This window comes from Tiliqua scincoides, chromosome 3, assembly GCF_035046505.1.
Source record: "Tiliqua scincoides isolate rTilSci1 chromosome 3, rTilSci1.hap2, whole genome shotgun sequence".
NCBI lineage: Eukaryota > Metazoa > Chordata > Lepidosauria > Squamata > Scincidae > Tiliqua > Tiliqua scincoides.
The window spans coordinates 170,546,388-170,562,753 of record NC_089823.1 but is presented as its reverse complement, the minus strand read 5'-3'; the positions used below and the strand labels follow the sequence as shown (position 1 = coordinate 170,562,753).

General features: G+C 41.7%; 1 protein-coding gene across 2 annotated transcripts in view; it reads left to right on the top strand.

Moving 5' to 3' along the window:
• Positions 1-16,366, top strand: part of DOCK1 (dedicator of cytokinesis 1) — a 484,421-nt gene that overhangs the window by 410,567 nt on the left and 57,488 nt on the right. For both annotated transcript variants that reach the window (XM_066618882.1, XM_066618881.1), the window contains exons 40-44: positions 4,564-4,668; positions 6,718-6,859; positions 7,038-7,116; positions 8,520-8,604; positions 9,881-9,967. In XM_066618882.1, the coding sequence (XP_066474979.1) occupies positions 4,564-4,668; positions 6,718-6,859; positions 7,038-7,116; positions 8,520-8,604; positions 9,881-9,967 (498 nt within the window). The remainder of the gene's footprint in view (positions 1-4,563; positions 4,669-6,717; positions 6,860-7,037; positions 7,117-8,519; positions 8,605-9,880; positions 9,968-16,366) is intronic.

Genomic DNA, 16,366 nt, shown 5'->3' with positions numbered 1-16,366 from the left:
TCCTGCCTCCCTGTCACGCCTCTTCCCCACCCCCTTCCCTCCTCCCCACCTCACCCCATGCCTCAGCTTACCTTACTGCTGCTCAGCGGTCTGTGCAACCGCCGAGTGGCAGAGCTCAGGTACCTGCCCGGCGCTAGCCCAGCGCCAGGAAGCACTGGGCTACCGCCAGTGCTCACCCAGTGGTAAGTGAGCCAGCACGCCGAGCCCAGGATTGGGCTCTCTCTCAAATGTGACCCTCTCCCAAACTTGGCTAACTTTCAAATCATATGCCTGATGGTACAGAAGTAAATTCTACTATGTTTGGTGGGGTTTGCTCCCAGGTAAGTGTGCATATCCTGTTCCGTGATATGCAAGAGCTTATTGTGCTAATTACAGTCAGCAATTCTGAATTAGTGAAAAAAGACTGGGGCCTTGTTTATTTCCAGGCCATCCTTTAACCTCTTTGTCTAGGCAATGTCCAAATATTGTTTCTTTTTGGGGCTTCCCAAGTTTCTTCAGATTTTGTCTGCTTGGGATTCTCAGGTTTCTCTTGTAATGCACTTTTAGCTCAATCCTAGCCTCTTCCCAGCCATAGCATATAGCTGTGCCAAAAAAGGCTGCATGCTATGGTGGAGGGGGGGAGACCAATTGGGAGGCTTGGAAGGGGTAAGGGAAGTATTTTCCCTTATCCTTCCTTAAGTTCCTCGATCGTCTTTAGCTGGTGTAAGTCCAAAGAAAAAAAGGGGGCATGTCAGCAGACTTCATAGGGGATAGCATCCAGAGTAAGTCACCTCCAACATGCTTCTGTCCTTCCCACACAAACACACACCCCATTCTGCCCACCCTGCCAATTTACCAGTATTGGCAGGGCCTCTCCTCATTGCCGCCACATGCTGGGTCCTCTGTGCCGCCTGTGGTGGCGGCCTGGAAACATGTGGCTATGCACACTTCCAGAATTGTTTTTGTGACACGGTAAAGCACGCTCCGCCTCTGTACTGCTGGTTCCGGCTATGGAGCATGTGGATAAGATTGTACTGTTATGTTCTGGAACGCTTGCTAGCCTCTTGCCCTGAACATAGTCCTGTATCTACGCATCCCATGGTAGATCCCTCCCAGTGGTTTGGGAGGTGGACTTAGACCTGAAAGATCCAGGTTCGAATCCCCCCTCAGCCACGAAGTTTCCTGGATGACCTTGGGCCAGTCACTTTCTCTTAGCCTCACCTACCTCACAGGGTTGTTGTGAGGACAAGAAGGAGGGGAGCAGCTGTGTCCACCGCCCTGAGCTCTTTGGAGGAAGGGCGATATAAAATTGCAAAAAATAAAAAAAAATAAAAAAATGCCTAGAGGCAGGAGAACAACGGTGATAACGAAATAAAAACACGTACCACTGCTTTCTACACTTCTAACTTTTGGAAAACACGGAAATCTGCAGAAAAAATAAAACCATTTCCTCCCAGCTCTAATAATGCCACATGACTGTGCTCGCCCTGGTTTCTGATGCTAGGTGACCAAAACAACGCTGGTCTTCCCTAATCCTCATGGATTACTCTGGCATTTTTCACTTTTCTTATCTTGGAAAACAGCCTTCCTCATGAACTCCTGTAGCACAGAAAATGACTGAATAGGAATGAGCATCGTCCATTTAAAGCAGGGCTGTTCTGTCTTTGTGTAAATGGTATTTCAGGCTGGAAAAGGACAATTTCTAAACTGCCTTTCCTTTAGTCATAACTTCCTTTTGATCCTGTTTGTGTCTTTGCACTGTGCTTTTGCTGACAAGTGAATAAATGTTGCTCCCATTGACTGAACTCAAGTTCAGTTTCCCTCTTATCATTTTCTTTGGAAACAGGTAATATTCAAGTTTAGCAGCTCAACAGCATATTGTATAATACTTGAACAGGCATTTAAAAGGTGAAGGGCTAATAGGAATCTGACGACAATTTATTTTTGCATTAAAGAATTCTGCCATTTCATTGATGGCTTATGCCTGTTTCAAGATCAGCATATACGACACACAGATGTAAATTGTTTCTGCTGAACTGGGTCGTAAAAAATTTGCAGCACATGTCCTTGCGTACATTCTGTCAGCTCTCCAAATGAGAAATTGCTGTACTCTTTGAATCAGACAGGTGATAAGGAATTGCAGTGCTGAGGAAATGTTTTAGTAATTACATGAACAATACATTCTGCTTACAATGTGTTTGTTTACTAAGGGCCAAACTAGATGTTTCCTTAAACATGTCATTAACAGAGAGATGTACTTAAGCCCAGAAATGCCTACTACTTAAGAAAAAGCAGTCAGTGGGGCGGAGGGTGGGGTGGGGTGTGCAGATTCAGATTTTGAACCAAGGTGTGCAGGAAGGGCGGGGTTGCTACTGAAGAAACACCTTTTTCCTAAATTGGTATATGCCCCCAAAGCAATTATTTTCAGGAGGAAAAGACTGTAAAGCTTCCATTGCCACATGGTTCAAGTCTAGATAATTTCTCCCCACCTCAACTATTTTCCTTAAATAAGGGAGTTCTCATTTAAGCACTGTTATTAATTTAAGGGAATGTGTAGTTTTCCTGTATGGGGGACTGTTCATACAAGACAAAAATTGACCAAAGTTGCCATCCATTTCCACGTAAAACAGTCAAAAGAAGCTTTACTATGGTTTAGCACAGTGATTTTCAAACTTTTTAGCACCGGGATTCATTTTCAGAAAAACAATATGTCAGGACCTATCGGAAGTGATGTCATTAACCTGGAAGTGATGTCATGGGTGGAAGAGACATCATCAAGACGGAAGTGTCATCATTGTGAAAACAGGCTCCTGAGCAAGAACACACCAGAACGCCCTTTACACATTGTTTCTTTCATAGGAATTTTTATTGTTTTGCAATCTCTCTGGCTGTAAGCCTCTTTGGCTTGCTTTGGCAAGAAAAGCAGGACATAAATGCTTACCAATAAATAAAGACGCTGGATTGAAGTTAAATCTCTGTGCTTCTTACAGCCACAGCACCAGGAAGCAAATGCAAAAAAAAAAAAAGAATCTTGACACCCCCTCCCAAGTCCAAGATTTGTTGCACTAAGGCTGCACTTCTATACACATGAGAGTAAATCTCAGTGAATGCAGATGGACTTTCTTCTAAGTAAACATGCATAGGCTTGTGCTGTAACACTCTTCTAGCTCTCATTTATGTCCCATGGACTGTAGTCGCACTGGGAACAGCAAGTACTGATCAGCAATTGAGTCTCTGTTGTCCCTGCCCATTTCCTATCAAATATTATCCTAGCTTAATTCCCTTTCCCTTATCTCTACTTCTTTACATGATTCAGTAGATTCTGATTCAGTAGATTCAGTAGATTCTGATTCAGTTTATTCTGAGGTCCCAGATTCCTTCATCCTTCCAAAATCCCCCCTCCTTCTTCTCCCTTATCCACAAATGCTAAAGGGGTTCAATTCTCCATTCTGCATGTTTAAACACAGACTGAAAGAGTGGGACAGAATGTTTGCCATGATCCAGGTTTAGCCATTCTGATTACATAGGCAAGAGGGTGGTCAAGGCTGAAGGCAGAGGCTAGTTTTGTCACTAGTGGCAAGCCAGGTTTGCAAGAGGGTCTTGTGGAATCAAGAACATGTAACATCCATTTGGTCAGAAGTGACGGTTAGACAAAAGAGAACTGGAAGCAGTTTTTCTTCTCCTGACTCTCCTATTCGTCCTGCGCCTGCCACCTCCTTTCTCCTGAATCCTCTTGCTTTGTCACCGCCCTTGCTAGTCTCTGGGATCACTGACAGCCCCCTTCCAGAGAGGCTGTCCTGGCTGAAGTTGAGGAGTCACCTGCTCCACAGCAACTGCGGAGCATGCAGGTTGCCAGCCTCCAGCGTTGGGGCCAGAAGTTGCTCCATCCAGGCCCTGCAGCCTTGTTACCACCTCCAGTTCTCTGTGCCTAGCAACATCAGTCGGCCACAGGTAGCCAAAGACAGCAGCCACACAGCCGATCAGGGGCCTCTGGGTTCACTCTATAGAGTGGATTGCCCAGCTGCAGGGAGCTGTAGGCAGCAGCAACCGCACAGCGGACTGATTTGGCCTGGTGCCAACAACTGGAGGTGGCAATGACCACATGGCCTTCTGGGTCGACTTTCAGCCCCAGTGCCAGAGGGCAGCAGCCTGTCCCCTCTGCAGTTGCCACAGAGCAGGTCCAGGGGGCCAATGAAGAGAGTTGGCATGCTGCCAGTGGCTACTGGTAAGCCAGGCCCTTGGCCAATCCCCAAATACTGTATTTTCAATGTAGGCTCAGTGACCCACCTGTAATTAGTTTGCTGCCCACCTAGGGAGTCATGACCCAGTTTGAGAAATGCTGATTGAGTGTGACTTCAAACCATGGTTTAAACCAGAGCAGGAAACCAGAATCAGAAGCCATGATCTGAAGTGGATTTACATATCCCGAAGTTAAAAGGAAGCATTTTGTTAATCTAATCTCTGTTGTTCATCCTCTTGAAACTGTGAATTCATGTATTATTCATTTTAAAATATGTAATCTATAGATCTCAAACACTCCTTCTCTCTCTGCAGCTGTTTCATTACATGTCTTTTTCTACACAGAAAAAACAAGCACAGTTCTTTGAAAATATCGTAAAAGTAATCAGACCCAAACCGGATTACTTTGCTGTTGGATACTATGGACAAGGATTTCCAACATTTCTACGGGTAGGTTATTTTCAGATTTTGATGAAAGCTGTCTATCAGATAACTATTTTAGAAAATGTCATTCTCTTCATTTTAGAAAGGATTTTTACAACAGTACATTAATAAAATATTCCATGTATTTTAGAATCATACACTTTTCAGACAGGTGGAATAGTATTGAATTTTTTCTATGTATTTGTGCCTCTATTATTTTACTTAGAAGAAACTTTGTTTTCACTAACTGTATGTTTCTGAAATCTTATAATGTTCTAAAGATGATAGAACCAATATGTATTAAATTCAGGTTTACTGATTTTTCAAATACAGTAATAATTTTAAGAAGGTTGTTGAAGGCACTGGATCATAGTTGTGCGACATAGAAACAATATATCAGGTATGACCATTAAGTGGCGAAGATTTTATTTTCATTTTTCCCCTTAAGTAAATCCATCCATCCATCATGTAGCCACTCAGATTATCACCTTGCTCAGTACTTGTTAATTTCTATGCATGAACATCAGCTGCTATGCAGTGGTGGTCTATTCCAAAGCCTGTCTTATTAAGTGACAATACCCAATTGGATCCTCTGAATGCTACATTGCCACAGAAGATTATAAAACTGAGCATAAAGGATGCAGCACTATTGAACAGCTTTTCCTGATGCAGAAGTAGTGATGGTTCCTCAACAATGCTCTTTGATCTGCAGAGATCCATAGTTCTGTTCCCATTCATGCTAAATACAAGATAAACGCAAATTGCTCCTTATTGCTGCACAAGAGCAAGGAGATTAAATTCTGGGTAAAATTATTGACAAATCAAAGTTTGGAGAATATTTGAACATAAGACAGTAGCATTTATCTTAGATCTCATCACTTCCAGGGACATGCAGTATGGAGCAGCAGGTGTGGCAGAACTGCCCCACCAGGGCAGCGGACGAAGGGCTATATAAAAAGAAGTCAGAATGCCAGATGCAAGAGAGGGCACCAGGATGCAGGTCTCTTGTTATCTGGTGTGTTCCCTGGGGCATTTGGTGGACTGCTGTGAAATACACAAAGCTGGACTAGATGGGCCTATGGCCTGATCCAGTGGGGCTGTTGTTGTGTTCTTATTGTAGTCCATGGAAAAGCACTGCAGCTGCCCTGCCTGCTTACACCTGAGAAAGCTCTCCTTACACCTGAGAAGTAAGAAGAGCCTCCTCAGGTGTAAGCAGGTGGGGCAGTTGCAGAGCTTTTCCGTAGACTACAATGGGGCAGTTCTGTCTCACCTACCACCCCTGCATCTCATATCACTGATCACTTCCCTGTTTTGTCACAAAAAAGTGTTGAGGTCTATGATTTATTGCTCATTTTGTCACATGTAAGCTAATTTAAAGTATAGTGCATATCAACCTCAGTGGGCAGATTGGTCTGCTATGATTTAGAGCAGTGATTTTCAACCTTTTTCATCTCGCAGCACACTGACAAGGCACTAAAAAGGTCAAGGCACCAGGTTTTTGACAATTGACAAGGTACACCATGCTGTCAGTGGGGGGCTCACATCTCCTATTGGCCCTATTCCTTTCCCCAAAGTCCTGTGGCACACCTGTGGACCACTTGTGGCACACCAGTGTGCCACAGTACAGTGGTTGAAAATGGCTGATTTAGAGCTACTAAATGGAATTCAGTGGAGAATCATTAGGAACTACAGGAGAGGTGACAAATTATCCTGAATTTTTGAATAAAATAGCCCTGAGTAGATATGCTGTAGCTTCTGAGCCAATTGAAGGCCACCACACACAATGCACAGTCTTCTGATTTAAGCTCTGTACAATTGTGTAGTCAAAAGCATATTATTATTATTATTATTATTATTATTATTATTATTATTATTATTATTATTATTATTATTATTATTATTATTTTATGTAAAAGGTCACAAAGTTGTATGTTTTCTGTTTTTTTCTTAGGTATTCTGTTCTAAAATGTATGAAATATTTAAAGAAACTGGTAGATATGGTTAGAGAAAATGCGTGCTTGCTTGGTTTTGTGGAATCTATGATGGACATAACTTTCATTATATATTTGTTCGTAGAACAAAGTTTTTATTTACCGAGGAAAAGAATATGAGCGCCGTGAAGATTTTGAAGCAAGGTTATTAACCCAGTTTCCAAACGCAGAAAAAATGAAGACAACCTCTCCTCCAGGCGAAGACATTAAAAACTCTCCTGGGCAATGTATCCTCTAAAAGTGCTCTTTTGGTGTAATCAATACTCTTCTAAGGATCTGCAGACTCACCGCCCTTCCTATGTCTTTTTTTTATACTTATGCTGCATATATGTCTGCTTTAGATGAAGTTCTCCTGATTCGTAGTTTTAACATTGTATTAGTTCATTCCTTAACCTTACAATTCAGATATTCAGTGCTTTACTGTAAAGCCAAAGCTTGACTTACCTCCAAAATTTCACAAGCCAGTATCAGAACAAATTCTAAGGTACAATTGTTTTAAAAGTATAATTTTTCTTAATGGTTTTGAAAGGCTGATCCTGACTGCATATGTTACTGGAATGCCACCATGGCTGATCACTGCACAAGAAAGAAGAAACAGGAGCAAAGGACTTAGGTCTAGATCAGTCATCGCTTTTTCAACTTGGGCAACTGCATGGAGAGAAATTCCTATCTAAGACTATTGATAGCCATGAGGGCTGTGTGCTACCTTTAGGCTAAGAGGCACTACCCATCTGAATACTAGTTGTAGGGTGAGCAACAGCATGAAAAGGTTATGTTCTTCTCCCCTACTTCTAGGTTATTCATAGGCATCTTGTTGGCCACTGTGGGAAGCAGGGTGCTGGACTGCATACCCTTTGGTCTGAGCCAGCAGGGCTCTTGTTATGATCCAACTTGGTTCAACAAGGAATAGATGTTGAGGTCACATGCACTGTCTCTCTTCTCTTCCCACACTGTTGGTCACTATGGGAAGCAGAGTGCTGGACTGCATACCCTTTGGTTCCAATGGAGTGTCCTTTTAAAAGATGAGTCCCAGTGCTAAAACATTTGACTTGTTTAGGGTGCTGGAGTAAGACTAAGGAGACTTGAGTGTAAGTCACCATGAAGTTCACTGGATGATCCTGGACCAGTCATGAAATCTTAGCCTAACCTTCTTTTGAGGGTTGTTGTCAGGATAAAAGGAGGGGACAACAACTAAGCCTGCGCTGAGTTCCATGAAGGATGGGCAGGATCAAAATAAGTAGGGGCCCAATCCTATCCAGCTTTCCAATGCTGATGCATCCACAGTGCAGGCCCAAAGTAAGGGAACACACATTCCCTTACCTCAAGGAGGCCTCCATGACTACCTCCCCTCATTATAGGATGCAGCACACACCCCATTGGTACGGCTGCATCAGCACTGGAAAGTTGGTTAGGATTGGACCTTAAAATAATAAAGTGATGTTAGAAACAACTAACATAAATATGGAGCAGATGAGCTAATAAATGATTATGTGATTCTACATAATGATTCTACAACTTTTCTAGAATGGTTTGCAGGGCTATTTTAAGCCTTTATCATTTGTCTCTCCTCCTCTTTAAGCCATTTCTGCCCATTGCATATATGCAACAGGGATCAAATGTACACAGTGTACACTGGATATCAGTGGGTTAATCAAAGCTACACTAATAACCTGTTAAGTCAGCCAGGACTTGTGCCTACAGAGAGATCTGTTTAAATCACTTGGCAGCTGTCACTATGCAAAGAGCAATTCTTGCATAGTGACTTGCCGTGACTGCTGATTTAAAGCCACGTAGCAGCTGTATGGTGCGCCCCAGCCCTCAGTGCAGTGTTTATACCTGTTATTATAGCAAAATATGCATGCAGTTGTGTAACCCCCTTCTTTTCAGTTTCTACAGGGTGAATGAAGTTCAGCGTTTTGAGTATTCACGACCTGTTCGAAAAGGAGAGAAAAAGCCTGACAATGAGTTTGCGGTAATTTTTGCATGTTGAACTGGATTTCAGTTATTATTCAGTTATAACTTCAGCAGTTATTCTGGTAGTTCTTAGCAATGCTGAAATAAATGTACACATGATACTGTGAGTGTCAACACTTGGTTCATTGTACTACGGGATATGAATATTGTCTCTAAGCTGTTAAATATGTGGTCATTCACTATGGGAAACACATAGCTTGTTGGTATTGAAAAGCTGTTTTTGGTCACTGAAAGCGGAACTGCATTAACATAAGGATTTTAGACATGCAGATTTAACGCTTGACTTTGAGACAGCAATATTTTAATGCTTTTCCAAGGCAATAAAGTTGATCTTGTGGTCAGTAAAAGTCAACTTTTATATTTAACCCTCCATGTATCAATGTCTGCTTAGCTTCCTTTTTCGCTTATTGCATTTATTTTAGCTTTCCTTCAGTAGCATAGCTAGAGGGGGCAAAACAGTAATTACTGCAGGCATCACAATACTCCATGTAAACAGCCCCTCCAATTCACTGTTAGGGCCATTCCAGGCAGTGGTGGCAATGTGCAGAAGACACTGTTTGGTTCAGCGAATGCAGTACTTTGCTTTCCCTCTAGCTATGCTACTCCTTCCCTTCCCTTCCAGGCCTCAATGAAGATCCTTAAGCTGAAGCGTGGTAAAACAAGATTTGAGGCCTAGGGATCATTTCATGGCAGTTGTAGCTAAAATTAATGAAAATGAAAGCCTGTTTCTCTTTGTCCAATTGTCCAATTACATATGTACTGCTTGCATTAAACCTCACACTTCCAGAATTGGCTGAGTTATGGCTTGTTTGCTGCAACAACTGACCATATGTATGTTTCGTGTGGGCCACAGTCCAAAGAAGAGAACTGCACATGCAGCGGGAACGAAATTTCCATTTTCTTACTAAACAGCAGGCATGTGCTATTGCATTGAAGTGCTTTGAAGATCACAGTAGGTGCACATTTAGTTTGCCACATAGGCTAGATGGAGGAGGGGGAGGACAGTATAAGTGCATGCGTGCAAATCCTTGTACATACCTAAAAGGGATCATTGCAAAGAATAATGTTGTTCTTCTCTAGCTAGATTTAAAAGTACTCCTCTAGTGCATACAGGGTATCTGCTAGATTTATTTCGGGTGCACTTGTAAAAACTTTTCAGTGTCTGTATTGTTGATATGCTTTTTTTTTTATAATGGAGATATAAATTATGGATTAGACTAAAGGCTATCAATCTGCTAACATTCTACTTCAAATCTTTTCTCTTGAATTTGCAGAACATGTGGATTGAGAGAACCATTTATGTGACAGGATATAAATTACCTGGGATTTTAAGATGGTTTGAAGTCAAATCGGTTTTTATGGTAAGATCAATTCAGAAGATGTTTACTGAAGCTGCTTAATCACATGACTAGTTTAAAAAAAATCTGAACGTGTGCAGTTTACTGATGCTTGCATTCTGTAAATGCTTATGCTGTTGCTGCTCTGGTTCAGGTTACTTTCTTTCTCTTACAGGAATCTCTGCTATGGTATATCTTGGTTCACTGTTCATTGTAACAGGGTTGATAAGACTCAATTAGTTAATTTCATAGTAATTTTTTATAGCCAGTTCTGTCAGAGGATCAATTAAATGATCTTCAGATCCATTCCATTATTTTTTATTGTATGATGTGTGGTTTATACGCAGCCTTTTAAACTAGAAATGCAGTCCTAAAGAAAATAATTTAGGGCTGTTGCATATTAAAAACCAAGAAAACTGGTGTTTTGTAAGCGCTATTAAAAGCTTAGTGATAGCTTTTTAGATGAACAGAAATAAATTACTAATTAGCCTGTTTAATTTTAATTCAAGACTGATACAATTTTTCAGTAACATTCTTTCTCTGATGTTCTTTATAAGGAGCTGTCTCTCTCTCTCTCTCTTCCCCCCTTGTGTGTGTGTGTGCACATGTGTGAGGGTTAAATGTTCCAAGAGTAAATTATAGAACAATCCTACTCATGTCTTTTCACCACTGAGGTCAGTGGAACTGACTCCCAGGTTAGTCTGTATAAGATTGTAGCTTCATTGCATTGTTCTTCTCTACGGTATTTTTATATGAAAATGGGCAAATGAAAAATATGCTTTTAAGAACAGAATATGTTTTGTTTTGGAATCACATTTGTCATTTACAAAAACCAACTAGCCTATGAAGTTGTATTCAGGTTGGCAATAAATTGAATGCAGACTGAAATTGCCTGAATGGCACAAAATATAATAGAATGTCATGCCCACCAATATATGATCACTGAGTAAAACATGACAATAAATATTGCATTTGCAAGATCCTCATTGATACTCCTTACCATAATACATTTTCTCTAACCCTGTTCTACTTGAATACAACCTGTTCATCTTTCTAGTAAAGAACACTGTCTTTTAGGCAGTCAGTGTCTGCTTGGAACTGTTTGATCCTTCTCACAGAATGTGGAGAAAATTTCTTAATAGTACTCTTTGCATAAACCTTTTGTAAATAAGGATTATAGTGGCTGCCCAATTGAAAGAAACATAACATCTCTGCTCAATTTCATAATACAGGAAGACAATATGGGTAACTTTTGACCTCCTGTGTGTTAATAAGCAATTTTATCAAACAGAAAGCAAAATTTGGTGTCCCAGAATATCTATAACCCTAAATTTTAATTCCTGTTACAAATACTGAGTCTCATAGAAAATAAAATGAAGATATTATTTAAAATAAACATTTCAAGGATAGGAATGGAAGTAGAAAGGAAAAAGAATCCTGAGCAACACATTGCTGTCAGTCATAAGAAATATTTTATTTTTAAATTAAATTAAAACTATGAGTTTTAGCCTGACACAGGCTACTTTGTAGCTCGATGAACGGGAAGACAGCATGAACATATACTTTTGTATGAGTGCAAGTATATTATACTATGCAAATTATTATTATTAATTATTATTAACAGTATTTATATACCGCTTTTCAACAAAAAGTTCACAAAGTGGTTTACAGAGAAAAATCAAATAACTAATGGCTGCCTGTCCCAAAAGGGGTCACAATCTAAAAAGATGCAAAAGAACACCAGCAGGCAACCACTAGAAAAGACTGCTGGGGTGAGGAGGGCCAGTTACTCTTCCCCTGCTAAAAAAAACAGGAGCACCCACTTGAAAAAGTGCCTCTTACTCAGTTAGCGGAGGTTTTGAAAAAAATTAGTTTTTCAAATTTGTAAATTTACAAAGAACATAAAGATATTTAAATAAATACTGCTTTGAAAGTTTGGGCATATTCAGGTGGATTTGTGTTGTCAAGAAATAGTCCTAGGGGGAAAAAAAAATCTATAATTTATTAGTTATTTATGTAAGTACAAGTAAATAAGAGCTAAATCCTAATCTCTTTGGCGCTGGCAGTATGAGCATACCACTGGGGCCGGGTGTTGTAAACATGCCGTAAGACATGCCTACAACACCCTGTGTTAAGTCAGTGCTGGTGCTGGCCCAGCACCAGTTGATGCTGAGTTCAGTGCCAGCCAGACACTGCCTGGAGCTATTTAAGAGCTCCAGACAGCGGTGAGCGCCTTGGGGGTGTGGGCAGGCATTCAGGGTGGGGGTGTGGCAGGGGGAGGGTTCGACAGGGGGAGGGTGCGACAGGGAAGTAAACGTAGCAGGAGGGAGGTTGGTACTGGCTGAGCTCTGCTCCACAGAATTCTGAACTCTGTCTTGGGCTGGAAAGCCCGACACGGATTCTTTCAAGTTTGCACTGGAAAAATAGCTAGAGCAGACTTGAGAAGCCCCATTGCAGGTCTTGGGGCTTTCTTCGGGGGAAGAGGACGAAAGGTTCTTCCCCTGAGGAGACATCTGGCAGCTGCTATGGGGCTGCTGGATGCAGCAGTAGCTGCTTTGGCACTGCTGCAGCTAGCAGCAGTGCCACCTTTAGGATTGTGTTGCCCAATAAGACACCACAAGTCTATATTATTTACTAGCTATGACTGCATCTAGCACCTCTCTTGCAGCCCAATCCTATGCATGTCTATTCAGAAGTAAGTCCCATTAGAGTCAATGGGACTGACTCCCAAGAAAGCATGGATGGGATTGGGCTGTTGGTTAGATACTGCTGAAGTATGGTAGCCAGTTTCTCCATGGGTGGTACTGTGGTGATCATCTGGTCCAAAGCTGGGTGATGGCCCTTCCTATCAAGAAATCCTTATTTCAAAACTGTGTTTTTCTTAAGAAGAAATGTGTTATTTTAAGAAGACAATTAAAAAACAGCTTAGTTTCAGTTGGCTGATGATGCTTGTTCTATTTATAATAACCATGTTAACGGATTAAGTAAAACCATTTAATACAAAGAAATTACTTCTGTCAATGTCAAACGTATCCCTTTAATCTTCTATTACTATGGTTTAAAAAGCCTCTGTTTTGAAAAATGGTAAAATATTGAGAATAGGTTACTGAAATGGATACATAAATTTTTACTCACTGGGTAGTAATTATTGTGGTTTGAGAACCACATGAATGTATACATGCTGCAGGGATTCCACTAACCTGAAAAAGGTATAGTTTTGTTTCTGAAGGTGTCTTTAACTATATTAGGTAGGGCTGTACTGTCTGTCTATATAACTATACTGTTCGAAAGTGCTGATAGAGTCAGGCTCCTTCCTGGAAAAGGCAAGAGTTTCAGTGAATGCTGAAAGACAAGAAGAGCTTAATGCCCAGACCTATTGGTCCCAGCCACCAGCAAACACATGTGTTTGCTGGTGGCGACAACTGCAAATCAGCCATAAAGGGTGCTCCAGCAATGAGCACAATAGCGCACTGCCTGAGCCTCAGTGAGAAGGCCAAAACCTTCCTGCATGCACTGAGGAATCTCTGGTCACCCACTGGAGCATGTAAGCAGTGAGGAGGTGGGAAGGCAGAACAGGGGTGGGGAGGGGCAAAACTGGGCAGGGAGGGGACATAATGGGGTGAGGACGATTCTGGAGGGGGTGACATGCACTTGATCCTGTCCCCTATGTGGGCAGCCTCTCCACCAGTTTCTTTCCTCAGACCTGCACCAGCTAAAGGAGAATACCCATTATGGAGTGGGAAGCTTATGGAGAGTATGGGGATTTAAATCCCAATCTGCCACCTCTGGATACAGTACTCCTGTTTCTGGTATGGCTGCAAGGGAGGGGGGAGGATAGGGAGGATAGGACTGGACTGTCAGTGAAGGAAATAACTTAGCAGAAGCATGCAAAGCAGTATCAAGAAGAGATTACAGGAAAGAGAACCAAGAGCCACCAACAATTTGGTGGGTAGGCCCAATTCAAGGTGCTTATCACTTCCAGTGATGGGTGCTAAGGTCCCTCCCCAGCAAGCCCAGGAAACACCTAGAATTCTGTGCAGGGGGGTGCATCACCCCAGTATCCCCCCTACATGCCACTGGCTCCCATGACACCCCCCTGTGGCCTGCCACCTTGGGGCCCACCAGCCACTCTCTTTATCCACTGCTGAATAGGACTGTAATATACCCAGTGCCATTGACAGTTGTACTTTTGTTGGTGCAGTTAAGCAGCAGGTTGACCTCATTCTGAAAGCGATTGATTGTGTCTTCTGCCCCTATTTTGCTATTGTAACATCTGATGTAGAATGTGTAAGTAGAAAGAGAGTATTTAATGCCATTTAGTTTACTGAACTTCATAGTAAACTTGCAAAAATGGCAAAAGGAAAGAATCATTCTGTAGATTGTACTTATTGGGGAACATCAACAGATTCTCAAGGATGGATAATGCTTACAAAGCAGGAAAAAAGTAGGAAAGAACAACTTTGAAGAACAACTTTGACCAGATTGCTGTAAACTAAAGTCCACCAATTCAAAATAAAAAAGCAGTCTCTTCGTAACTGAACATATTAGCATCAATGTATGCATTTCTCTGAGACTAAGCAAACAAATCCAGGTAAAACGACAAAAACTGTTAACAGGCAAGATCAAAACTGGCAATGTGGCAAGTCAATGAGAGGCAGGGTCAGCCTTAGAAGTTGCGACACCCAATGCAAAACATTTTTGCGGGGACCCCCTACTCACCAGAATGAATAGCAGCAGCAAGGCACCTGGCAGCAGCATCACTGCCAGCTGCTTCCAGGGGGGCTGATTACACGCTGATTGGACCCATAAGCAGGCAGGAGGGAGGGTTTACTAGTGGCAGTGCTCCGCTTGCTATGCTCTCCTTGCGATGCTTCAGCATGGAAAATTCCATGCTGGAGCGTCAACTACAGGGTGAGGTGTCAGCTGTGGCTGCAGGCTGTCTACCCACTGCCCCAGTGGAGAGCCCCTCCAGGCACAGGGCCCAAATTGCTCAAATTGCCCTAAGGTCAGCCCTAATGAGAGGGTGACCATGACCATAGTTTTTGATATGGTGGATATCATGCACATTCTCCATGTATATTAACAGCAATATATATCTAACCTCCAGGTGATGTGGGATGATACCAGAATTTCAAACACTATTATCACCAGTGAGTGTAGATTATGTTTGATGGAAAATATGTTAGCATTATCAAAAAAAAAAAAAAAAAAAAAGCCAGGTAATGTGCACAGTAGCCAGTGCTGAAGAATATTCTTTACTCAGCTTAAGTTATCTCCTGATATTATCCATCCACAATGAATGGCTATATAGTCACTGATTTATTTATAGTTTTATGGCTTTGTGATGTCATAAATTATGTCATTTCATATTGTTTTCCTCCCTGCTTTGTTTGTTCTTATCACAATGTTGGGCACAATAGCAGTAGTGGTATTTACCCTGCACATGCCTGATCTTGTCTGATCTTGGAAGCTAAGCAGGGTCAGGCCTGGTTAGTACTTGGATGGGAGACCGCCTTGGAATACTGGGTGCTGTAGGCTTATACCATAGTCTTTCGAGACTGAAGGTTGCCAACCAGGTGTTAATGGGCTGGATGGAAGAGTTCTTGTCCACACTAAATTCTCTCTTATCCTCCCTTATTGACCATGTTTAAAGTTCAGAGGTATGAAATCGAGACGGAGGAGAAGAGATATTTCAAAGTGGTTAAGACCTCCCTGGTGGACAAATACAAATAGACCTGTTTGTCATGTTACTTTGTATTCCAAAATAATACACAGAATACATTTTAAAAAATGATAATTAAAGCAGGTTAGATGTAATCAGAGTGCAGGTGTAGGAGTGACAATTAGAAAGATTTGATTATAAGTGCCTTTCAGGAATGTGTAATGCTACTGATAGCTAGATAGAAGTGTTCTTGGGTAAAGTTTATGCAAATTACTGTAATCAAATACTGCTTGTATTTTTAACACATTTCAATTAACCCTTTATATTTTCTATCCTGCTATAGCATTTGTTTGGGGATAAAGCCCTAGTAGCATGGGTTGTTAGCAGGAGCTTCTGCTCCCAAACACCCTCCTAATCAAGCTGCATGTCAAACCATTCTGGAAATTCCTCTGAATTTCAAAAGCAGCCTGCCATGTGATGCAAGAGAACGCAAAAGAAAAATATCATGTCAAATAACTCTGCTGTACTCATGAATGCAAACATGTGGCTCTCACCTTCCTGATAAATATACTCCTAGGGCTTCCTAATTGCTGTCATGCTGAGGTGGGGGAAGGATGGACTCTTGCTGCTGAGGTTCATCTTGGAGTCAAAAGAGGCATGACATCCAATGCATCTTTTTGTTTGGCTCTTAGCTCAGTTCAGATTGTTGCATCAAGCTGCCAATGAACTTGTAGTGGAGCCAAAGAGCAAGAGGTCTGACC